The sequence below is a fragment of the Macaca mulatta genome, chromosome 16, assembly GCF_049350105.2.
Source record: "Macaca mulatta isolate MMU2019108-1 chromosome 16, T2T-MMU8v2.0, whole genome shotgun sequence".
In the NCBI taxonomy this organism is placed as follows: domain Eukaryota; kingdom Metazoa; phylum Chordata; class Mammalia; order Primates; family Cercopithecidae; genus Macaca; species Macaca mulatta.
Window position 1 is genome coordinate 73272094 of NC_133421.1, and position 25007 is coordinate 73297100.

Here is a 25007-nt window from a genome sequence, read left to right on the forward strand (position 1 = left end):
TTGCCTACGTTTTCTTCTAAAAGTTTTATGGTTTTAGTTCTTACATCAAGGTCTATTTTTAGTTGACTTTTTTTTTTTTTTTTTTTTTTGAGACAGGGTCTTACTCGGTCACCCAGGCTGGAGTGCAGAGGCACGATCATGGTTCACTGCAGCCTCAACCTCTTGGGCTCAAGCGATCCTCCCACCTCAGCCTCCCAAGTAGCTGGTACTACAGACGTGCGCCACCATGCCCAGCTAATTTTTTTGTAGAGATGGAGTTTCACCATATTGCCCAGGCTGGTCTCGAACTCCTAAGCTCCAGCAATCTGCCCACCTCGGCTTCCCAAAGTGCCAGGATTATAGGCATAAGCCACTGTACCTAACCCCAAATTTTGTATATGGTATTAGAAAAGGGTCCAATTTCATTCTTTTATATGTGGAAATCCAGTTGCCCCAGGACCGTTTGTTAAAAATATTTTCTTCCCCATTTAATTGTCTTAGTATTCTTGTCACAACCAATCGAACATAATTGTACAGGTTCATTTCTGAACTCTCAGTTCTATTCCATTGTTGAGCATATTTTTTAAGGGCTGTTTTTCTCTCCTGTGGTAACTGGTGACCTGTACCTCCTGGAAGAGAGATGAAAAGATCCCCAAGCCAACTGAGTTACCTTGCGTGGGTCAGGTCTCTGTGGCTCTCTGCACCTGCTTCTTCATAATGACATCCTCCTGCAGGATTTGGGCCTTCTCTTTTGTTGTCACGGCAGCCCAGGAGGTGGCTGACTGCCCAGACAGCCTTATCTCTTTCCTACCTCTCAAGGTTATTGTAAATACCAAATTAGATTGTTTATACACAAGAATTTAGTACTAAAGCACTATACAAATGCAAGCTATATATTTCTATTTATACTTCTCCTTCATGAATAAGACCCTAAAAATAGAAGATATTTTTAATTTTTACTCATTGGGCTCAAGGTTGCAGTGTCTGCATTATTGCAAATTCCAAATTAACGAAGACTGGCTTTTCTTATCTTCTTCCCGCAAAAGGGTGTGCGCTCATCCCGGAGTGTGAATATGACTGTGGGTCATTTCCTCTTTCCTCTGCACCCTTCCTTGGATGAGGCTGTGCCCTGTGCCAGGCACCATGCTAAACTCTGGGAAAACCGCCGAGAATAAGGCACACACCATCCCTGCCCTCGAGGAACATACAATTGAGTGAAGAAGCTGGGGGATTTAACAAGCCGTTCTAATAAAGCTTTACAGTGAGGGAGGTGAAGGGTGATACCTCCCCCAGCCCTGGTGTCAGCTGCTCCAGGTCCAGGAGAAGACTTCGATTATCTTCCAACCCTGTTGGAAGTGGAGGTGGAGGCTGTTTATTGCTGGCACAGCCCCTAACCCAGGGTCTACAGACACTGTGGAAATGCCTTGCAGTCAGACTGGAGAATGAACCAGCAGAAGCAATGCCTGCCCTCCATCCTCCTGAACAGGGTTCTCAGGAGCTCTTCGGAAGCAAGGTCGGCCTCTGGCTGAGGGGTTCCGGATACAGGTTAGGCCTCAGGCTCCTCTCCTCTCTACTCATCTCCCCTCCCTTGGACCCCTCCTTCAAAAGCTGACAGAGCCCCACTCTCCTCTCTCCCCTACCCAAGCCTCTGTCCACAAAGAGACTGCTTCCTCCCAGAAGACAGCAGCTCATTTGCACACAGACACCCACGGCCCTCAAAGCCTGGAAGACCAAGCTGTTAGGACCCCTGAGAGCAGGGTGGCTCCTGGGAGGAGAGCCCAGGTCACCACCTTGCCCTCCCCTGGCCCCTGGCCCTCCATGGGGCTGCTCTGATCACAAATGTCCACCCACGTAGCCCGCCCTGAAGTGCACCCACGTCCCCTGGTATCCACTGGTTCTCCAAGCCAAACTGGGCAGGGAGGAGTTGTGAGGGAAAACTGCAGGTCGGGAGGGAGGCTGGCAAAGTGGGCCAGGGCCAGGCCTGACCCCAGCTCTCCTCTCCTGGCCAGCGTTTAACAAGGCCCTGCCTTCTCCCTCCAGGGCTAGGGACAGCCACCTTCTTCCTCTCCCCACCGTCCCCTCTCCCCTGGCACCACGTCATATGACAAGACAGTGCGAGCTCACTGGAGGTGCACCTCACAGGGGTACACCGGGTCGCAGCCTCCTGCACGCACTCCACACTGCACGGGAAGGCGCACGCGTCCCTCAGGGCCACAGACACCATCCCCCACTCACCCAGAAGCCCAAGTGATTACCAACAGCCCCAGCAGCCTAATGGGTTAGGGTCTTGGGAGCAGCTGTCCTTGGCTCCTTCCCTGATCCCACCGCTCAGCTTCACCCCGCGGTTCCTCCATTGCCCCACCTCCCACTGCGCCGCAGGGCCTCTGCCAGAGTCAAGGTGCCTCCCGCCTCTCGGCAGGCGCCATGGGGCAGAGGAGGCCTCCACAACCGCCCTGTGCGCAGGTAGGACAACACTGTCCTCCCTCCCCCACACTTGTCACTTTGAGGGACACGTGGATGAGACAGGAAAAGACAGGGGAATGTGGAGACCTGAGGTGACTTGGAGCAAGCCTCTCAACCTGAGTGGCAATTTCTTCATCTGTAAAATGAGGGGGTTGTTCTTATCTCTGAGGCTTTGTGTCGCTCTCAAAGCCTGCCAGCCTCGGGTTCTAGGATTCTGTTGGGATCGTGTGTGCTGTTTTCTGCTGAGCGACTGACTGGCAGCCTGTGTCCCCGGGGAAAAGAGGGCAGGCGCTCCAAAGCTCCTGCGCTCCGTGGCTCTCGGCTCTCTCTCCCTGGCAGCCCCCCGCCCCAAGCCCCAGGTGTGCCGGCCGCCCTGAGCCTTTCCAGCACCTCCCGGAGGCGCCTGCGGGACACCTAAGGTCCGTCCCCCCTCCCGCTCCTCTCCCCCCGCCACACCCCCACCTCCGGCAGGCGACGTCCCCGCCCCTCGACCACGGCCTGGTGAAGAAGCCGGCCAGGCCCCATCAGCACCATCCCCGCCGCACGAGCGGCGCCTGCGGACAGCTCCTGGGGCCCCGGCCTTGTCACTCCGGAGGCGGGAAGCTCCGGGGGGTCAGGCCGGGAAGATCCAGCCGGAGGCCGCTGGGCTCCCGGGCCCCGGCCGAGGCTGCGCGGCCGCACGGTGGGCAGGCTCGGGTGTTCTGGCAAACTGCCGGGTCCCCATCTTCAAAAGAGAGGAGGCCCTTTCTCCAGCTTCCTCTGCGGGAGCCCGACCCAGCCCCATCCCGCCACCCTCGGACTGCACCTCGGCCCCTCCCCGGCCCGCGCCCCTGCCCGGGGCGGGCCAGGAACCAAGGCCCGCGTCGCGGGGGACTTTGGAGCGGAGGAGGAAGCGCGGCGCGGCGGGGGCGGGGGTGTGTTGGGTTTTATAACCCGCAGGGCGGCCGCGGCGCGGGAGAGGGGGCAGCGCCGAGCACCGCGCACCGCGTCATGGGAGCCGCCTCGGGCCGCCAGGGGCCGGGGCCGCTGCTGCAGCCGCTGCTACTGCTGCTGTTGCTACCGCCGCAGCCCGCGCTGGCCCTGGACCCCGGGCTGCAGCCCGGCAACTTTTCCGCCGACGAGGCCGGGGCGCAACTCTTCGCGCAGAGCTACAATTCGAGCGCCGAACAGGTGCTGTTCCAGAGCGTGGCCGCCAGCTGGGCTCATGACACCAACATCACCGCCGAGAATGCACGGCGCCAGGTGGGCGCCCGGGCCCGGGTGGGGGCGGGGCGGGGCCGCGGCGGCCAATCACAGCGCGCGGCCGGCTTGTGGGGCGGGCAGGCTGGCGCCCTGGGCCCGAACCCCACCCCGACCCCCCACCCTCGCCCCAACAGTCAGCAGCCTGGGGGCCCGAGCGCCAGGCTGCGCGCACGGCCTCCGCTCCCAGCATGCACGAATTGGATGGATGAGGCGGGCTGCTCCGAGGCCGCGCCCGCCTTTGCCGAGGGTGCTGGACTCCGCTCTGTGGCCCCTGCGCTCTCGGGCCGCTGCCTGCTCACCTCCAGACGCTGTCACTGTCACCGCACTGCACTGTCCATTCACCCTCCACTCGCCTGGCCTCTTTTGTGGTCCCAATTTCTGCTCCACCTTTCCCATGAGGCAGATTCCTTCCAGAAGGAGGAAGCGCGGCTTCCGCAAACTAAGGTCTCCCGCAGGGATCTCCCCAGGGCTCGGGCTCTGGAAGCCCTTGGCCTTCCTCCCCTCCCCCAGCACCGTGGCTTCCCTCTATGGCGTGCATCTAAGCGGGGTCCTGCCTACACCCTGCCTGCCCTCCTGGTGCCCATAGGAGGAAGCAGCCCTGCTCAGCCAGGAGTTTGCCGAGGCCTGGGGCCAGAAGGCCAAGGAGCTGTATGAACCGATCTGGCAGAACTTCACGGACCCGGAGCTGCGCAAGATCATCGGAGCTGTGGGCACCCTGGGCTCTGCCAACCTGCCCCTGGCTAAGCGGCAGCAGGTGGGCTGAGGGCCGAGGGAGAGCTTGGGGGCGGCCTCCCAGTGCCCCATCGTGGGGGTTGGGGGAGAGCAGCCCGTCAGGGAGGGAAGGACCCTGGGATCCACATGGGCCCTGGCAGAAGGGAAAGCCCAGGTATGCACAGAATGGCTTTCTGAAGCATTGATTTTTCTTGGAGATGGGGTGGGGTGTTACTTTCTGTTAAAGGAAGCATTCTGGAGTAGGAAGCCAAAATCAAATACACCTCTACCTAGGCTGGTTTATGAGCTTCCTTGGAAGGGTTGAGAAGGGCTGGGCGCAGTGTCTCACGCCTGTAATCCCAGCGCTTTGGGTGGCTGAAGTGGGTGCATCGCTTGAGCCCAGTAGTTCAAGACCAGCCTGGCTAACATGGCAAAACCTCATCTCTACAAAAATAATAATAATAATAATACAAAAAATTAGCTGGGCTTGGTGGTGCGTGCACCTACAGTCCCATCTACTATTGAGGCTGAGGTGGAAGGATCACCTGAGCCCAGGAGGTCAAGGCTACAGTGAGCTGTGATTGCACTACTGCACCCCAGCCTGAGTGAGAGTGTGAGACCTCCATCCCAAAAAAGAGAGAGAGAGAAAAGGTTAAGAAAGACTGAGAAGTCTCCAAAGCCAGAGAATGGGAGGAATCTGCCCTCACTGCAGGGTGGTACCAAGCTGGGACTTGACCCTGACCCTGACTTTCAGGACTCCTGTCCCCGACTCCACAGGCTGCCTCCACTGGCAGAGGACTCGTGTGTTAGTGATCAGAAGTGCCCCGGTACCACTGAGTGGCCTTGTCCAAGCTACATCCACTCTGTGGGCTCCTTCTTCTAGCAGCAAGGGGAGGGCAGATGTCCCAGGGGTTGGTCACCAGAACATTCCTCCCCTCTGACTCCCCAGTACAATGCCCTGCTAAGCAACATGAGCAGGATCTACTCCACCGCCAAGGTCTGCCTCCCCAACAAGACTGCCACCTGCTGGTCCCTGGACCCAGGTACGGCCCCTGCGTCTCCCCTCTCGGAGGTTCCCTAGTGCTCCCACATTGCCCTGCTGCACTCGGGATCGTGCAGTTGTGTAGGGTCTGTGGAGACAGCAGGTAAACCCAAAGGCGTTGCCCTTCAACTGGGGCTGGAGGGTGCAGATGCCCCCATACCCTGCTTCTCTTGGCAAGTGGACTTCCGGAACCTCCAGCTGCAGCCCCCACTTCTGTGTGTGCCTCGGCCTCTCACTCCTAGACCTTCCTCCTGGCTGCCTGGTTTTCCCTTTCGTGGGTTCTCTCACGTTCCCCAAGAGCCCTCAGGCCAGGGACCCCTCTTGGCTTCCCCTTAAACCCTACTCCAGCCCCCTTTACGAGCAGCTTGGAGGAAGGCACTCCTCCAATAGGCCGCCAAGTGTCTGCCTGGGTTTTGGCCTTTGGGTGTCCCCTTGGTGTCGACCACCTTAGGTGGTCATGTCTCTGGGGGCGGAGGCCCTGCCTGGGTGTTTCTGTAGCTCCTGGCCACCTCCCATCAGGCCTGTAGGTGGCGCCTGGCTCTGGGGGCACCGTGATGTTCAGGAAGCTGGTGGGAGCAGTGAGGACTGGTGCAGGCTCTGGTGAAGGCCGTTGCAGACTTCAACATGGAGGCCTCCTCACCGACCCTGCCTGCCTGTGTCTCAGACCTCACCAACATCCTGGCTTCCTCACGAAGCTACGCCATGCTCCTGTTTGCCTGGGAGGGCTGGCACAACGCCGCGGGCATCCCGCTGAAACCGCTGTACGAGGACTTCACTGCCCTCAGCAATGAAGCCTACAAGCAGGACGGTGAGCAGCCCTCTCCCCGTCCAGGAACTGCGCCAGGTGCCCTCTCTCGGCTGTCTCCCCAGAGTCCCAGCCCAGAGCCAGGCAGAGCAGCTGGTACGATGATTCCAGCAGGCCCTGAGTTTCCCAGAAAGTGGAGGTGGGACCAGCCTGCACCCAGTGTGCCTGGACTGTGCTGCTGGCCTGCCCCACATGGCTGTCCTGCTGTTGCTTCTGGCCCTGGTGCTCCTCTTTTCCTCTGGGAACCTCCAGGATCTATTTAGCTGGCTGTAGCTAATTAGAAATTATAGAGTGGCAACCCTCAAGCCAATTTTCCAGCTAGCTGCAGATCCACAGGCCTCGAGCCAGTGGAAGAGCCGACTTACAGCTGAGAGGCTGAGTTCTGAGCCTTTGGCCTGAGCTGCATACCCCACCCCCACGCCCCCAGGCTTCACAGACACGGGGGCCTACTGGCGCTCCTGGTACAACTCCCCCACTTTTGAGGACGATCTGGAGCACCTCTACCAACAGCTAGAGCCCCTCTACCTGAACCTCCATGCCTTCGTCCGCCGTGCACTGCATCGCCGATATGGGGACAGATACATCAACCTCAGGGGACCCATCCCTGCTCATCTGCTGGGTAAGGACCTGGCCTTGCCTCCGTATGAGTCCCAGGGAAGTGTGGGTCCAGGCATAGGAGTGGGGGATGTCCAGGGTAAGGGAGGCAGGTTGTGACCATCACCTCTCACATGTGTGGGGCATCATACTGTTTGCTTCACGTGCAGGAGACCATTCGTGTTCCCACTTTACAGGTGGGGACCCTGAGGCTCAGGGTCATGAGGGACTTAGTGGTCAGAGAGCTAGGGGTCAAACCAAAGGCTCTGGCCCTGGGTCCAGTGGAGGAGCCATCAGCCTAGCTTATGCCCAAGGAAACAAGCGCTGTGGGCCTGCCTTAGGATTGAGTGGCTGGGACCTGGCACAGCCAGAAAGGACAGTGACAGCATCTTGCAGTCCCAGGACATGTGGCCTTCGGAGGAGTGAGGATGGGACTGATGTGTGAGATTTCTGGCCCTAAGCCAGGCCTGCAGCCCTTGAGGGCCCCAGGGTGTAGGTGTTGGCCCCAGGGTCACTCAGCGACTCATGGAGAAGCAGGCACAGCCAGGCAGGGAGCCAAGCTGTCCCCTTCTTTTCTCATCTAGGAGACATGTGGGCCCAGAGCTGGGAAAACATCTACGACATGGTGGTGCCTTTCCCAGACAAGCCCAACCTCGACGTCACCAGTACTATGCTGCAGCAGGTAAGCTCTGGGCTCAAGCCTGGGGTGGCCGGGGTGGGGTGCAAAAAGAGGGAGTCAGAGATGGGCAGAGAGGTGGGAAGGGGTCGAGTACCAAGCAGCAGCTTGGTGTGTCTGTAGGTGCAGTGAGCTGGGGTCGGCCCCCTCAGTGAGGTGCCAGCTCCTCCCTCCAGGCTCCACAGTGGCCAGATGAGAGCAGCAATGCACTTTCACTCATCTGCGGTGGGCAGCAAGGGCCCTGCCTCTGGGAATGGTGGCCACAGAGCAGAGAAGCTTTCATGCACAGGGAGTTGACCCGAGAGGGGGACCCCAGCCCTGTCCCCAGGCCAGCCAGAGTGGGCTCCCCTGACCTGTCTCCACACCCCGCCTCCAGGGCTGGAATGCCACGCACATGTTCCGGGTGGCAGAGGAGTTCTTCACCTCCCTGGAGCTCTCCCCCATGCCTCCCGAGTTCTGGGAAGGGTCGATGCTGGAGAAGCCGGCCGACGGGCGGGAGGTGGTGTGCCACGCCTCGGCTTGGGACTTCTACAACAGGAAAGACTTCAGGTCTAGACATGGGAAGAGCAGGGTTCTGGGGTTCGGGGAAAGGCAGGCAGCCCACGGAAGCTGGTTCCCAGGCCTGCCTCTACCCTGCCCTAGCTCTGGCCAGGGGCTGGATCTATTCCAGGGTGAGGGGACATAGGAGGCCTGTTAGTCCACCTTCCCTGGCAGCTTTGACAAATAGTCATCTCTGTACCTTGGAACGAAGGAAGAAGGCCCAAATGGTGGTGAGCCAGGGCGGGGTAAATAATTTGCTTGTTTCGGCCAGGCGTGGTGGCTCACATCTGTAATCCCAGCACTTTGGGAGGTCAAGGTGGGTAGATCACCTGAGGACAGGAGTTTGAGACCTGCCTGGCCAACATGGCAAAACCCCTTCTCTACTAAAAATACAAAAACAAATTAGCTGGGGATCATGGCGGGCACCCATAATCCCAGCTACTCGGGAGGCTGAGGCAGGAGAATCTCTTGAACCTGGCAGGTGGAGGTTGCAGTGAGCTGAGATTGTGCCACTGCATTCCAACCTGGGCAACAGAGTGAGACTCCATCTCAAAAAAAAAAAAAAAAGAATTTGCTTGTTTCTACTGTGGTTTCATGCCCCAGGGCAGCACCCTCCTCATTCCTGTCTCTCAGGTGCCAATCTGCCCTGTGCCCTGGCCCTGCCCTGTCCTGCCCGTCCTTCACCCTTATCCTCACCCTCTCTACACCCCAGGATCAAGCAATGCACACGGGTCACGATGGACCAGCTCTCTACAGTGCACCATGAGATGGGCCATATACAGTACTACCTGCAGTACAAGGACCTGCCCGTCTCTCTGCGCGGGGGGGCCAACCCCGGCTTCCATGAGGCCATTGGGGACGTGCTGGCACTCTCAGTCTCTACTCCTGCACATCTGCACAAAATCGGCCTGCTGGACCATGTCACCAATGACACGGGTATGGGAGGGCTGAGAGGCCCCCACCCAGCCTCACCTAAACCCCACTCCATCCCACAGCAGGACCTCACTTGCCCCACTCAGCTCTGCCCTTCTTTCTGCCTCCCGGCCCCAGGTTAGGCAGGGTTTGGGATCCACCCAGAGCCTCACAGTGCACACTGAGCCCACCTCAACAACACCCGGGGGTCCTCTTCCAAGCAGGGCCCAGGGTCTCGAGGACCAGCCTTACCTTCTCTGCGTCTCCCCAGCCTCACTTCCTGCTGCCTCCACCAACCCACCACTCTTAGGGGACCCTCTTCTCCCTCCGACCTCTGACCTCTCCCCTCTCCTCTCATCTCCCAACAGAAAGTGACATCAATTACTTGCTAAAGATGGCACTGGAAAAAATTGCCTTCCTGCCCTTTGGCTACTTGGTGGACCAGTGGCGCTGGGGGGTCTTTAATGGGCGTACTCCTCCTTCCCACTACAACTTCGACTGGTGGTATCTTCGGTGAGAGGAGGGATAGCAAAGCCTTCTCCCCAACTAGCCCTCCCCAGCCTCCTGGCCAGCCAGGCACCTCCTGCCCCAGCCAGTTCTAGCCTCTCCTCACTAATGATGTCCCCCTCTGTGACCTACCGCCTTCTCCTTTCCTGCCTGAAACTCCCTCTTCCAGGGAGTCTTCCCCAGTTCCTCAGGATAGGGAAGGGTTGTTGGGTGGAAAAGCCTTTTCTGCAAAAGCTAAATCCATCTGTGTGCAACCTCTAGGCCCTAAGACAATTTGACCATCCTTTTCCAGAACCAAGTATCAGGGGATCTGTCCTCCTGTTACCCGAAACGAAACCCACTTTGATGCTGGAGCTAAGTTTCATGTTCCAAATGTGACACCATACATCAGGTACTAGCACCCCTACCCCACCCCCCGGTACTGTCACACCCTCAGTCCCCTTCTCCTCCTCTTGTGATTCTAGCTGCCACATCCCCAGGGCTTGTCCCCATGCTCCTCCAGACCTCAAAGGCCTGGAGTTAGAGTGGCCCTCTCTTCTGAGCCTGTCTTGGGTCTCCCTTCTCCCCTAAGATAGCTTCTGGTCCAGCCTCTGCCCTGCAAAGCTGGATGGTGCCTGGGCAAGGGACCCCTGTTCCTGGCCCCCCACGATCTTCCCCTAACTCCCACCCTGTGCCTGCAGGTACTTTGTGAGTTTCGTCCTGCAGTTCCAGTTCCATGAAGCCCTGTGCAAGGAGGCAGGCTATGAGGGCCCACTGCACCAATGTGACATCTACCAGTCCACCAAGGCAGGGGCCAAGCTCCGGTGTGTGGTGGGAAGCGGGGGGAAGTGGGAGGCAGAGGGGAGTGGCTGGCAAAGGGTATGGCGGGGGCGACTGGCTGCTCCGACAGAGTGGGGGGTGCCAATCACAGAGCTGGACTGATGTGGATGCCTGTCTCCTCGCTCTCTCATCAAGTATTTATTGAGTGGGCCTTCTGGCTGGCATGGGGCGAGACAAATGCCCCCTGCCACCATCACAGAGATCCCAGGCCCCAGGATCTTACTGCTGCAGTTTCTGCAGTCCATTGCGGGGGCGGAAGTGGCCAGGGGCGTGTGGGCTGGAGTCCAGGAGCAGACTCCAGCCTGAGTCCCCTGTGCCCATGGTACCCACTCTGCCCACCAGGAAGGTGCTGCAGGCTGGCTCCTCCAGGCCCTGGCAGGAGGTGCTGAAGGACATGGTCGGCTCAGACGCCCTGGACGCCCAGCCACTGCTCAACTACTTCCAGCCGGTCACCCAGTGGCTGCAGGAGCAGAACCGGCAGAACGGCGAGGTCCTGGGCTGGCCTGAGTACCAGTGGCGCCCACCGTTGCCTGACAACTACCCGGAGGGCATCGGTAAAGCCCTGAGTGAGGGTGGTGGGGGGCTAAGGTGGGTCCTCAACTCTGGGCTTGGCCCAGGCCCCAGGTTCCTGGTCAGCTCCTACCAGCTGAGCCCTGGTACCCTGTCCTGGAGGGCCAGGCAGCCCCCCGAGCTCATCAGCAGTGCCTGCAAGTGGGGACAGGCATGTCTTTCCCCCAGCATCCTAGAGAGGGTGTGCTCAGACCTGAGGGCCCCTCCCCCTCCAGAGGAAGCCAGATACAGGGCTCTATGAGGTCACACTGCGGGCTCCGCTCTTATTGGCCAGGGGACGGTGGCTGCAGGGCTCTGCTCTCCTGCGGCTATGGGCCAGGGTTGGGCTACTGCAGGACTTCCCAACCTCCTCTTCCTGCTGCTCTGCTACGGGCACCCCCTGCTGGTCCCCAGCCAGCAGGCAACCCGACAGGTGACAGTCACCCATGGGACAAGCAGCCAGGCGACAACCAGCGGCCAGACAACCACCCACCAGGCGACGGCCCGCCAGACATCAGCCCAGAGTCCAAGTGGGACCATGCAGGGGAGGGGCAGGGTGCCGGGGTGGGAGAGGCAGGGTCAGGTAGGGACAGGGGCAGGGTACAAGGGAGTGGGAGAGGGATAATGGCTTCTGGTGAGACCACAAACTGGAGAGGGGAGGCAGAGTTTTGTCTGTTTCCCTCCACTCTGTCCCGCAGACCTGGTGACCGATGAGGCTGAGGCCAGCAAGTTCGTGGAGGAATATGACAGGACATCCCAGGTGGTGTGGAACGAGTATGCCGAGGCCAACTGGAACTACAACACCAACATTACCACAGAGACCAGCAAGATTCTGGTGGGAGCCACCTCTCCACCCCCAAACCTGCACATGTGCACACACACACAAACGCTGTCCCGCTCACCATGAAGTGGGGATGCTACCAAGTTTTAAATTGAATATTTAAAACAATACTCAGTTTTGGGCCAGGAGCGGTGGCTCATGCCTGTAGTCCCAGCACTTTGGGAGGCTGAGGCGGGCAGATCACGAGGTCAGGAGATCAAGGCCATCCTGGTTAACATGGTGAAACCCCATCTCTACTCAACATACAAAAAATTAGCCAGGCGTGGTGGCGGGCACCTGTAGTCCTAATACTCAGGAGGCTGAGGCAGGAGAATGTCGTGAACCCGGGAGGCGGAGTTTGCAGTGAGCCAAGATGGTGCCACTGCACTCCAGCCTGAGCAACAGAGGGATACTCTGTCTTAAAAAAAAAAAAAAAAAAAAAAAAAGCTCAATTTCAGATTCTGGAGGACATTTACTCAACGCCTGAGCAATTCTTCTTTCCTTAAAAATCAGTCTCTGGGAGGCCTAGGGGGGAGGATCACTTGAGGCCAGGAGTTGGAGACCAGCTTGGGCAACATAGCAAGATCCAGTTTCTATTCAAACAAACAAACAAAAATCAATCTCTAGTAACAGAATAATTTGTACATAAATAAGTGGTGCTCAAGTCGTTTTTTAAGAGATTGAAAGCCCCCGTTTGTCTCCTCTACAAAAGGGGCTACACTTCCTCTCTACCCTCATTCCCTGCCTATTTGACTGAGCACAAATTATGCCACAGTGAGCTACACACTTACTATTCCTTGGCACTTCAATCTGTTGCCTCATCTTTTTCTCAAGAGCCTTGCAAAATTGGTGAACTTATTCCCATTTTACAGATGGGATTTGATATTAACTCTGAGGCTCAGAGAGGCCACAGAGCTGATATCAAGCTGGCTCCTTCCTAAGGGGGAGCCTTTAAAGGGGTCTTCTCTTCCCTGCCCCTGCCTGGATATGTGCTGCTTGACCACAGGCATCTGGGGAGGGTGAGTACTGCATCCAGCATGTTATCAGCAGTCCAGCTTGCACAGGGTCTTATAGGCAAAGGTTGCAACTTAATCCCATTGCCCTCTCACCACCACCTCCAGCCCTCAGCTCCCACTTGGGGCCTCCCATTCAGAGGCTGCTCCGGAGCTCCTGGGCCCCATGACACCATCCCCCTGTGCCCTCAGCTGCAGAAGAACATGCAAATAGCCAACCATACTCTGAAGTACGGCACCCAGGCCAGGAGGTTTGATGTGAACCACTTCCAGAACACCACGATCAAGCGGATCATAAAGAAGGTTCAGGACCTAGAACGGGCAGCGCTGCCTGCCCAGGAGCTGGAGGAGGTGTGTGGCTCGCAAGGAACGGGGAGAGGGGAATCCTGGGGCAGTGAGCCCAACACAGGGTCTGGCCTGGCCTTCACGCTGCTTCCTCTTCCTCGTTATATCAAGTCATGGCATCTGCCATGTGATGTGCACCTCAGAATTGCCGAGAAGGCAGCGCTCCCCAGCTCCCCGGCTCCCCACCCGCCAGCCCATGGGGCCTGGGGGCAGTGCAGGCCACAGAGAGACCAAGCACAAAGGAGTACAGCTCAATGCCTCTCTCCTTCCTCCTGCAGTACAACAAGATCCTGTTGGACATGGAAACCACCTACAGCGTGGCCACTGTGTGCCACACGAATGGCAGCTGCCTGCAGCTCGAGCCAGGTGAGGGCTCACGTGCAGGCTGAGTGAGAGGCTAGGGCTGGGGCTGGCATGGGGCCCGGGGGTGCTGGGTGAGAGCACAGAGTTGGGCTCCCCTCGCTCTTGGAGTCAGCGTGCCCAGGAAATGCCCTTCCTTGTTTTCCACGAGGGGGCTTCTTTGCCCCACTGAGAACCGACACCTACTTCATACCACACCCCAATCTGCTGCCCCTCCCTCAGAACCGCCCTCTACTTAAGGGTATCCGATCTCTCCGGTCCTCTCTGCATGCCACCCCTCAGAGCAGCTGGATCTCAAAGTTGTATTTCATGGGCTTGGACTCCAAATTAGGGGAACTCGGGGACTCTAGCTCCCCCCGGCCTCCTTTCGTGATCCTGCCCTTGACTTCCTCACTTTCTCTGTCTTTCCTGAGCCCCTCTCCCAGCATGTGACTGATAAGGAAACTGAGTCACACAGCTGCTGAAAGCACCAGACTAGAACCTGAGTCTCTGATTCCTCTCACTTCCCTCCCCGACCCCGCCACTTCCTGCTGGATAGGAGTAGACAGCTCTTGGCTGTCCTCTCTGTTCTCCCCACCGGGTGGTCCTTCTTACCCCAGCCCCTTTGAAAGAGCTCACCCCCGACACAAGGACCCGCACACAGAAACCTCCCAGCTCCCTCTCAACCCACCCTTTCCAGGGCTGGAGAACTTAAGGCGTAAACATTCTTCCATGAAGAATCTCCACCCAGAAATGGGTCTTTCTGGCCCCCAGCCCAGCTCCCACATTAGAACAATGACAAATAGAAGGGGAAATGGAAAATAAACAGGAGAAAAAGTTTTCCCAGGACAGGGTTTGGCCTACAAGTTGTGGATGTGGGTACGCATGCCAAGTCGGGTGGAGGCTGGCCGGGTGCGGTGGCTCATGCCTGTAATCCCAGCACTTTGGGAGGCCAAGGAGAATGGATCACTCGAGGCCAGGAGTTTGAGACCAGCCTGGCCAACATGGTGAAACCCCATCTGTACTAAAAATACAAAAGTTAGCTGGGTGTGGTGGCAGATGCTTGTAGTCCCAGCTACTTGGGAGGTTGAGGCATGAGAATCGCTTGAGCCCAGCCTGGGCAACATAGCAAGACACCGTCTCTACAAATAAAATACAAATAATTAGTTGGATGTGGTGGTGCACGCCTGTAGTCCTAGCTACTAGGGAGGCTGAGATGGAAGGATTGCTTGAGCCTGGAAGGTCAAGGCTGCAGTGAGCCATGATGGCACCACTGCACTCTAGCCTGGGCGACAGAGTGAGACCCTGTCTCAAAAAAAAAAGAAAGAAAGAAAGGAGAGAGGCTCAAGCACGTCCCTCACAGGATTGCTGAGGCCCTGCAGGTGTCTACAGCATGTGGCCCTAAGCAGGGGACCCTGTAAGCCAGGGCTGGAGAGCCACTCCCATCCTTTCTCCCATTTCTCTAGACCTGCTGCCTGTACAGTCACTTTTATGTGGTCTTGCCAATTTTATTCCAGTTCTGAAATTCTCTGAGCTCCCCTTACAAGCAGAGGTGAGCTAAGGGCTGGAGCTCAAGCCATTCAACCCCCTACCAGATCTGACGAATGTGATGGCCACGTCCCGGAAATATGAAGAACTGTTGTGGGCATGGGAGGGCTGGCGAGACAAGGCTGGGAGAGCCATCCTCCAGTTTTACCCAAAATACGTGGAACTGATCAACCAGGCTGCCCGGCTCAATGGTGAGTCCCTGCTGCCAACACCACTGGCACTCGGGTCCCCTCAGGTTCTTCAAAGAGGTGCTGTGAGACCCCAAGCCTGGGTGAAGGTAGGTCCCTGGAGGAGGCAGGTAATGAGGTGTTGGGAGAGCCTGGCTGTGTCCCCTCTGTAGGCTATGTAGATGCCGGGGACTCGTGGAGGTCTATGTACGAGACACCATCCCTGGAGCAAGACCTGGAGCGCCTCTTCCAGGAGCTGCAGCCGCTGTACCTGAACCTGCATGCCTATGTGCGCCGGGCCCTGCACCGCCACTACGGGGCCCAGCACATCAATCTGGAGGGGCCCATCCCTGCTCACCTGCTGGGTAAGGGCACGTGTCGGGCCTTGAGGAGGGTAAAGATGGACCACAGTGTGAGTGAGGGCTGGGACAGGGCTGGCTAGAGGGTAGGGAGCAGGCTGGGGAGTGAGAGACTCCAGCCCTGGGGGGAAGGTTGCCCAGGCTGGAGAGGGGTGGGCACTGGGAGTGGGGAGCCCCCCGCTTGCATCTGGTTCCACATTCACTGCAGATCTATGTTGGGCAAGTCACTATAGATGGGGGGAGAAGTTAATAATCTTGTCCAGGAGACCACGGCACCCATCACAACAGTGTGTGATCTTGGAGGGTGAGGAAGGGGCTGTGAGCGGGAGTTGGGGAGGCTTTGCCAAGAGGTGGCCTAGGAGCAGGGCCTTGGAAGATGACAGGGTTTGACAGATGGGAAGTGGGGGATGAGAGGAGAGGCTCAATGTTCAGGCCAAGGGAACTGGAACAAAGAAGAACCTGAGAATGTAAATCCACTTCAACCCTGGACCCTCCTTTGCCAAGGGCTGCAATCTCAGATGCCCTGAATGTGTGAAGTAGGCAGTGAGGACAGTAAAGGTTGGTAGGCAGTAAGGCAAAGCAGAGGCTACTGGTTCTCTGTCCCTGATGGGCTGTTAGGAACACTTTCCTGGAGCAGAGAGACCAGACAGGCCCTCAGACCACTTAGAAACCATAAGGGAGGCCCCAGAGTGTGGCCTGGCTGCGGGTCTAGCTCCCACACAGGCTGGGAGTCCGGCCCTCTTCAGCCCCTCTCTGGTGAGACCAGAGAACATCTGGTGATGTCACAGTGGACATCAGTTCACCAACTGGGAAACGCAGGCCCCAGGAAGAAAAGCAACATGCCCAGGGTGGTCTGGGAGCTGGGGCAGAGCTGGCCTTAGAACTCAGCCCCTGAGGCCGGGCGCGGTGGCTCAAGCCTGTAATCCCAGCACTTTGGGAGGCCGAGACGGGCGGATCACGAGGTCAGGAGATCGAGACCATCCTGGCTAACACGGTGAAACCCCGTCTCTACTAAAAAATACAAAAAACTAGCCGGGCGAGGTGGCGGGCGCCTGTAGTCCCAGCTACTCGGGAGGCTGAGGCAGGAGAATGACGTGAACCCGGGAGGCGGAGCTTGCAGTGAGCTGAGATCCGGCCACTGCACTCCAGCTCGGGTGACAGAGCGAGACTCCGTCTCAAAAAAAAAAAAAAGAACTCAGCCCCTGACAATTGGTAAAAGGGGAAAGGGGAGCAACCCAACACTGATGCACTCTCTCTCTCTCTGGCTCTCTCCCTCTCCTCTCTCATGTTCCCTCCATCACTCGTCGCTCTAAGCCGCTCTCACTGGTTTGCACTTTAGACTTCACCTGATGTCAGCTGAACCTTCACCTCCCTTGGTTAGGAAAGAGCCTTGAGTCCAAATCTGTTTCTGAGCCTTCCACTCATCCTAAGTGTCTTCCTTTTCCTCCATCTTGGAGAACTAGGCTCTTTTCTTAGCCTAAACTCAGAGGCATCGGCCTCTCCTGAAGGAGATGGCTGATTCCTGCCAGAGTTGCTGAGCTGCAGACGCCGACCTCAGGTGGTGCAGAGGGGACATGGCAGAGTGGCTGGTGGAGAGAGCAGCCTGCCCGCCATTTAATCCCAGCCCTGCCCCTTAGGAGCCGTGGGCCCCTGTTGGGGGGTCACTTAACTCTCCAGTCTGTTTCCTTTACTATCCAATGGGAATTGTGCCCGTACCTGGGTGCAGACAGGATTGAAAGTGAATTCACACAATGCTCTTGGCACAGAGCCAATAAGAGGTGGCCACCAGGGTATAGGTGTTCTGGGGACCTGTAATGTCCTCGCAGGTCAGCAGTTGCTAGTCACATTGGTCTCCACTGCTCATGGACAGTGAAGACCACCTGGATTCCCTGATAACCAGCAAGGTCCCCACCTAGAGCAGGGCAGTAATGACCTACTGGGCTGGATGTGCACACTGAAGGTGGTGTATGTCAGGTGCCTCGAAACTTGCAAACAGTAGGTGCTCAAGAAATGCCACTATAATTAGCAGGACTGGGATCGGGAGCCCTGTTCCTACAGGAGGGCATTGAGCCTAAGAAGTAACATTTGTCTTTCCTCTGTCTGCCATCCCCCTCACTCCTCTCCAGGGAACATGTGGGCGCAAACTTGGTCCAACATCTATGACTTGGTGGTGCCCTTCCCTTCAGCCCCCTCGATGGACCCCACGGAGGCCATGCTAAAGCAGGTCTGCACTGGCCCAGGGGCAGGGAGGCCCCGCCGAGACAGGAGGGGCCCTCTGATTCAGGAGTTTCCCCCAGTTTGGCCCTCCCCTGGGTCCCCCACAGCAGCATGCAGTCTGTCCCCAGAACCTCCAGTTTGGGCAGAACTCCCTCTGCTTGCAGGGCTGGACGCCCCGGAGGATGTTTAAGGAGGCTGATGATTTCTTCACCTCCCTGGGGCTGCTGCCCGTGCCTCCTGAGTTCTGGAACAAGTCGATGCTGGAGAAGCCAACTGACGGGCGAGAGGTGGTCTGCCACGCCTCGGCCTGGGACTTCTACAACGGCAAGGACTTCCGGTACATCCAGCTAGAGCTGAGGCTTCGTTCCTGAGCCCCACGGGCAAGGGAAATAAGCCAAGCAAAGGCTCCACTACTGTCCCCCAGCCGGAGCCAGCAGGGCAGGATGGGGACAGGGCCAGAGTTTGGGACTGAGGGTCTAGAGAGGCGTCGGCTTCTGGCAGGAAAACCCCATCCACCTGATGGGCTTCTGAAGCACGCAACAGCTCTGTCAGCCTGGCCGCTGGGAAGTGCTCAAGGTCCCAGTCCTGGGTTTGAGCGCGGTGGGCTGCCCCGCCTCCCTCCTTCGGAGCTCCTCCCCTGCATAGAGCTGGCCTCTCCCTGGGGGCACGTGCTGTGACACACGAGGATGTTGGGGGCTCTGCACAGATCTACTCTCACCCCTGACAGGCTCAGAAGCTGCCTTCCTTGGAGGATGGCGTTTTAGTTACCTATTGCTGTGCAACCAAGCATCATACGGCTTAGCCGTATGAAACAATCAGTTGATTATGCTTATGATTTTATGGGCCAGGAATTCAGGCAGTACACAGTGGAAATGGCCTTTCTCTAGAAGGCCCCCTCTGTTGGGGGCAGCTCTCTTGGCCAGCATGGCTCCATGTGGGGCCATCCGTCCAGGGCCTCAGTTCTGGCTGGCAGTTGAGGTCCTCGGTTTTTCCCACGTGGCAGATACTGGGGCACATGTTCCCACTGGCCTCTTGGCTCACATGTTGGGTGCTTAGGGTGGGAGGACTGGAACAGCTGGAGGTGGGTCAGGCATCTCCCCAGGCTAGCTTGGGCGCCCTCCCAGCGTGGCATCTGAGGTGGGCAGATTTATTACCTGGCAGCCAGCATCCCCCACAGCGACCACTGACGCAGCCAGTTCTCAAGGCTAGGTTCAAAACTGGCCCAGAGTCACTTCTGCCATGTTTTATTGGCTAGAGCAAGTCACAAGTTCACCCAGATTCAGGGGAAGAGAAAAAAGTCCCTCTCTCTTGGGAGAAGTGGCAAAGACAATCGGTCACAGCTCAAGTGTCTCTTACAAGGAGAGCAGACACAGGGAGCCTGAAACCAAACCCAATGGGGTTCCCTGGGCTGTGCAGGCCCTTCCAGAGATGAGGACTGCAGCCGCAGGGCTGAGAGGAGACAGGATCTGGGGGATGAGAGCCCTTGTGGGGTCTTTTATGGGGAGTCAGAGGAGAAGCTGGATAGACCCCAGCCTCGTTGTGGCCGGGATGCTGGGCAAATCTTCCTTCCCCCTCCCCAGTTAAGAATGACAGAAAAACAGGATTCACCTGAGCTGAAAGGCTTCCAGTTAGATCCAAGAGAGAATTTCCCGCAGTTTGAATTGGTTTGCAAAACAAGGAAGGGCCGGGTGCGGTAGCTCACGCCTATAATCTCAGCACTTTGGGAAGCTGAGGCAGTCTGCTTGAACTCAGGAGTTCGAGACCATCCTGGGCAACGTAGTGAGACCCCATTTCATAAAAAATAAATAAGTAAATGAGAACAAGGAAGGGTTGACGAGAGACGGTGGAACCTTCTGGTTTGGGCAGCTCTGCAGCTGCCATTCATCCTGGCCATAAGAATTCTTGGGGTGAATAAGTTTGTTGCTGTTGGGCCGCGTGAGATACAAAATTGCCCACTCTCATCCCTGACAGAAACAGTTGTTTCCTTCAGGGAGCCTCCGTCTTGGGAGATAAAGCATGTGTACATGGGAACCCACTGGGTACACATTCTAGAAAGTACCCAGTGTCCCAGTGCCTCTACAGCAAGTGCTTCGTACAGTCAGAAAGCAACAGGTGGTGGGGGCTGGAGTCATTCAGGAAAATGAGAGGCAGAGGAATGGCCTGAACGACCTGACGGTAGGGGCTTCTGCCCCCAGATTCCCTCTTTCTCAGGTCACTCAGTGGTTCCCCTTTTCCTCCCTCCCACAGTGCTGTGTCCCCTGCATGCTGCAGTGCTGGGGTCTGCGCTGGGTGTAGCAAGGCCCGCTATTATCTTATGCCCAGGGCTTCTCACTGTCCTCTCCCAACACCCTCTTCCCCCACTCCACTGTTTCTAGGATCAAGCAGTGCACCACCGTGAACTTGGAGGACCTGGTGGTGGCCCACCACGAAATGGGCCACATCCAGTATTTCATGCAGTACAAAGACTTGCCTGTGGCCTTGAGGGAGGGCGCCAACCCCGGCTTCCATGAGGCCATTGGGGACGTGCTAGCCCTCTCAGTGTCTACGCCCAAGCACCTGCACAGTCTGAACCTGCTGAGCAGTGAGGGTGGCAGCCATGGTGAGAGAGAAGTGGGAGGCTCTGGTGGGCTGAGGACCAAGAAGGGGTGGTGAGCTTGGGAGGTGGGAAAGGGGCACTTAGTGGCCCATGGGCAGAGGTGTGGGGCAGAGCAATGGGGAGGAAGGGAGCCATCCAGACCATCCCAGGAGGCAGGTCGCAGGGCCTGAAAAGATACAGCACCCCCACCCCTCCACCATCACAGGCACACCAAGGCCAAGCCGCTAGGACCCCGGGTCTGACAGCTGGCCTCCCTTCCCTTGCAGAGCATGATATCAACTTTCTGATGAAGATGGCGCTTGACAAGATCGCCTTTATCCCCTTCAGCTATCTCGTTGATCAGTGGCGCTGGAGGGTGTTTGATGGAAGCATCACCAAGGAGAACTATAACCAGGAGTGGTGGAGCCTCAGGTTCTGGAACACTCCTACAGGATGTGGGCTGGGGGATCTCTGCGGGTGTCTGGATGGGCCAGGGTAGGGGAGTGTGTGTGTATGTGTGTGTGTGTGTGTGTGTGTGTGTATGATTGTGTCTGTGCATATGATGTATGTGTATGTAAGTGATGGGGAAAACGGGGTGATTGTGCACAGAGGCCCAGCACGCAGGAGAATGGGGTGCCCACTGTAGCCCCAAGTGCAGGGACCCTCCCTCAAGTCAAAACTGCCACCCCCAGCCTGGTTCTCCCCAAACTCACCTTCCAACATATATTCCCACTCAACAGGCTGAAGTACCAGGGCCTCTGCCCCCCGGTGCCCAGGACTCAAGGTGACTTTGACCCAGGGGCCAAGTTCCACGTTCCTTCTAGCGTGCCTTACATCAGGTAACGGGAAAGGCAGGAGGGCACGTTGTGAGGGCAGTACCCACAGCTTTGTGTTTAAACTGCGGCCACTGCCCGGTCCACAAGCTCTGCCAGTCAGGGCAGACCTGGGGGAGCTGGCCGCACAGTGCAGGTGCCTGGACCCACTCACCCACTGCCAAGGCTGATGGTTGTTTTCTTGAACATTGTTTTGGTGAGAGTCTGTACCATCCAAACAGTTGAACACAGAAACGCAAACTAATAATTGGCTAATGGTTACCAGACCTTGGTTAAGTAGTTAACATTAACCATGACTCATGGCTGGATCATGAGCTCAGCACTGTTTTGTTTTGTTTTGCTTTTAAAACAAGATTGTGATTCTTTTACTTTCATTGAACATTGTCTTTGATACAATTTGAATTGTACCTGGAAACCCTTCTAGACACTAAAATGCAGGGTTGGTTGGAGACCCGGTTAAGTTGGGAGTCAGGGTTAATGGGGCAAGTTACAGTCACAGGCTGGGGTCAGAGAGAACTGGGTCCAAACCCCATCTCCATTACTTTGTTTCCTTGAGAAAATTCCTCAATTTCTGTGAGCTTCCGTTTCCTCACCTGTGAACCCCATTTCACAGGATGTACGATGGCTAACTTCTTAGCATTCTGTCTCATACACAGCCTCCTCAGGTAGTGGTGGCCAGGACCCCACTATTAGTCACTCCCCAGTGGAATGTATCTGCACAGTAGGTCTGCAGGTCACGTGGCCACAGATGAGTGTGCCTAGTGCGGCTCCTCTCCTTTTGTGTGCCCCAGGAGAGCACTTGCTGAGGGCTAGCAAGGCTGTTTGTGATCTGGGGCCTCCCTGGGAGGCTGGGGGCTAGAGAGACCTCAGGCTGGAGTTCCAGGTCCCCCCGGGCTACAGGTAGCCCAGGCCACCCAGGAGTCAAGGTATAGAAGGCAGTGAAGGCCACCCCTGGAGGGCTGTGGCTGCCTCTGGTCCTGGCCTCCTGTGGTCCCTGGAAGCCCAGCGAGGGTAGGGCCCATGCCCACCTTGCCTCCTGGCACCTGGGATGATGCCAGCACATCATCAAGTGCTAATAACTTGATTGTGGGAGGGATGAAGTCTGTCCCCAGAGTCCAGGAAGATGGCATCCCTGGAGCACCTTAGACAGGCCTGACCTAGACGGAGTTCCAGAGATAACACTTACGACAGGGATCCCACCTGCCTGCTGGAGTGGTCCCTGGGGTTCCCAGCTGGCGCTGACTCTCACCCGGGAGCCAGCTGATGTGATGGCTAGCTTCACAGCTTAATGCAGACAATTCTTCAAACAGGGGCGGGCAAAGGAGATTTGGCTGCTCTAGAAAAACATTCCGCGTTCTGGCCAGCAGCCTTCGCAAAGCACTTTAAGGAAAGACCAGGGAAGTCGGTGGTACATGGCTTGCACCCAGCATTCAAAGCAAAAGGCCTGTGCCACTGGCTCAGGACATTTAAAACCTCTCCAGACTTTAAGCTGGCGAGAATCCTCCAGCCTTGACTGGCAGATTTCTACCAGCGAATTCCTGATGCTTTGGATAAGATCATGTAGGACTGGCTTCCCTGCCCAGACCACCCGATCAGATCCACACGGCCCATTTGGCCACACCTTGCCTTTGCTTGCATATACCCCAGGGATGGAGACCTCACTGCCTCCAAAGCCACCTGCCAAATCTATGAAGGGCTCTGCCCTGACCCCGTGGAGCAGGCCCTCCTGAGATGTGGAGGCAGCCCTGTGGGTGGGAGGCATCTACACAGGCACAGCTAGGAAGAGGCTCAGACAATGCTAACAGCTGGGGTGTGGGAGCTCACCCTGATGGCAGTGGGCAGGGTTGGGGGGTCTTGGCTCTGCTGTGCCCATGTGACTTAGCACATATCACATGTGATGTGCAGAAGGACCTGGGACCCAGTGGCATAAGACCCTCAACCAACTCCGCCCCGGGCCACGGCCTCCCTCTGCTCCAGGTACTTCATCAGCTTCATCATCCAGTTCCAGTTCCATGAAGCACTGTGCCAGGCAGCTGGCCACACGGGCCCCCTGCACAAGTGTGACATCTACCAGTCCAAGGAGGCAGGGCAGCGCCTGGCGTGAGTGTCCTCCAGCCCTCCTTTGTTTCCATGCTCTGGCCTGCACCCCTGGGCTTTTCTGGGAACACTTGCCATTTTAGCTCTTGAGCCGGGAGCTCCCACCTGCAGTGTGACGGCCTGATGTGCCATCTCCTTACGTGCCTGGAGCCCTGGGGCCCTGGGACAAGTTTCAGCTGGGAGTGGGTATGGAGAGGAGAGTGGATGACTCGGCCTCCCTGTCTTGTGCCTCCCCAGGACGGCCATGAAGCTGGGCTTCAGTAGGCCGTGGCCAGAAGCCATGCAGCTGATCACGGGCCAGCCCAATATGAGCGCCTCGGCCATGCTGAGCTACTTCAAGCCGCTGCTGGACTGGCTCCGCACGGAGAATGAGCTGCACGGGGAGAAGCTGGGCTGGCCGCAGTACAACTGGACACCGAACTCCGGTACCACCACCTGCCCCACCTCCAGCCCCGGGTCTTAACCCCGTTCCCAAGCCCAGTGGCCGTGACCTCGGAGCTTGGCCCTGCCCCGCGCCCTCGCCCTGCCCATGCTGTCTCTTTGCTTCCCACTCAGCTCGCTCAGAAGGGCCCCTCCCAGACAGTGGCCGCGTCAGCTTCCTGGGCCTGGACCTAGATGCGCAGCAGGCCCGCGTGGGCCAGTGGCTGCTGCTCTTCCTGGGCATCGCCCTGCTGGTAGCCACCCTGGGCCTCAGCCAGCGGCTCTTCAGCATCCGCCACCAAAGCCTCCACCAGCACCCCCAGGGGCCCCAGTTCGGCTCCGAGGTGGAGCTGAGACACTCCTGAGGTGACCCGGCTGGGTCAGCCCTGCCCAAGGGCCTCCCACCAGGGACTGGGATGGGAACACTGATGGGCGACTGAGGACATACCCCAGCCCCCCCTGCTCCTCCCGCCCTGTCCCTGTCGCCCTTCCCTCCCAGTCCTCCAGACCACCAGCTGCACCAGCCCCTGCCCCCTTCTCCCAGTACACGGCTGCCTAACACTGAGCCCCACCTCTCCAAGTCTCTCTGTGAATACAATTAAAAGTCCTACCCTCCCCAGCTGAGTCTGTGTCCCTCACAGGGAAGCCAGGGACAGGGACAGGCTGCTCTCCTGCCTCCTGGCAGTCAAGTGGGTCCCGTTACTGGGTTTCTTCCTCCATCCTCCTCCAGGAGCCGGGGAGAATCCCCAGAGCTCTGCCCCACCACCTCCTGGCCCTGGCACCTGTCTTCCCTCCAGCCCAGGCAGCCGGCCACTGTCCTGCCACCACCACAGGCAGCCCCTGTCTGGCCCAAGCACTGACCCAGGAGGACTCTGGGAAGCAGGCATCCTGGGCTGCTGGCCTCACATTTCCACCGGCAGTGGAGCCCTTCCCTGCCCCACAAGTGGCCAGGTCCCCCTAGGGGAAGACTTCTAGCTATTATTGGCTGCCCCAGGGGTGAGTACCTTGGAGGGCCGGCTTCATGGGGGGTGCCCACTGGAGGGCACACACCAGCGTAGTGCTTACCTTGGCTCCTGCCCGTACCAGCTCCATGACCCTCTGCTCGCGTGAACAGCCTTGGCTCTCAGACAACCATTCTAACACTGCCAGTGTTGAGGGGCCTCAGATGCCGGGGTGTGGCAGCTGGCTGCACCTGCACAGGGATTAGCTGCCAGCAGCCACCCTGCTGGCATCCCAGCACACACCTCCTCACTCCCCGCATTGGAGGGAGTGTCATTTTGAGGGACATTTTTATGACTTTTATGTGTATGTTTATGTAGAAATTTGGAAAATACAGAAAACTATAAAGAAAATAAAAGCCCTTTATATCAACATCAAGAGATAAGCCCTGTTGACATTTTGGTATACGACTTGCCGGACTTGTTCTCAGCACATG

General features: G+C 57.6%; 1 protein-coding gene across 11 annotated transcripts; it reads left to right on the forward strand.

The window, feature by feature from the left end:
* Positions 1-66: 66 nt before the first annotated feature.
* Positions 67-24949, forward strand: ACE (angiotensin I converting enzyme). 11 transcript variants are annotated; one of them, XM_077972353.1, is made up of 25 exons: positions 67-3684; positions 4271-4438; positions 5345-5438; positions 6102-6245; positions 6670-6861; positions 7421-7518; positions 7889-8061; positions 8765-8988; positions 9333-9477; positions 9764-9862; positions 10152-10274; positions 10633-10844; positions 11538-11674; positions 12865-13023; positions 13296-13383; positions 14952-15095; positions 15245-15436; positions 17557-17654; positions 17812-17984; positions 20023-20246; positions 20510-20677; positions 20869-21061; positions 23033-23155; positions 23390-23577; positions 23708-24949. In XM_077972353.1, the coding sequence occupies exons 1-25, from the start codon at positions 3433-3435 to the stop codon at positions 23935-23937; spliced, it is 4041 nt and encodes a 1346-aa protein (XP_077828479.1). In that variant the 5' UTR covers positions 67-3432; the 3' UTR covers positions 23938-24949. The 11 variants fall into 11 exon arrangements, with proteins under 11 accessions (XP_077828479.1, XP_014975565.1, XP_077828478.1 ...); XM_015120079.3 differs by having other exon boundaries at positions 20510-20654; positions 20963-21061; XM_077972352.1 differs by having other exon boundaries at positions 2708-3684; positions 10152-10278; positions 10637-10844; positions 20510-20654; positions 20963-21061.
* Positions 24950-25007: the final 58 nt, after the last annotated feature.

What these genes read in the sequence shown, in the direction of transcription:
- ACE (XM_077972353.1), top strand. Translation starts at nt 3,433, where the DNA reads ATGGGAGCCGCCTCGGGCCGCCAGGGGCCGGGGCCGCTGCTGCAGCCG. An exon ending in CCAGGCTGCCCGGCTCAATG is followed by an intron (nt 15,096 to 15,244) that starts GTGAGTCCCTGC and finishes TCCCCTCTGTAG; the next exon opens with GCTATGTAGATGCCGGGGAC. An exon ending in CATCCCTGCTCACCTGCTGG is followed by an intron (nt 15,437 to 17,556) that starts GTAAGGGCACGT and finishes ACTCCTCTCCAG; the next exon opens with GGAACATGTGGGCGCAAACT.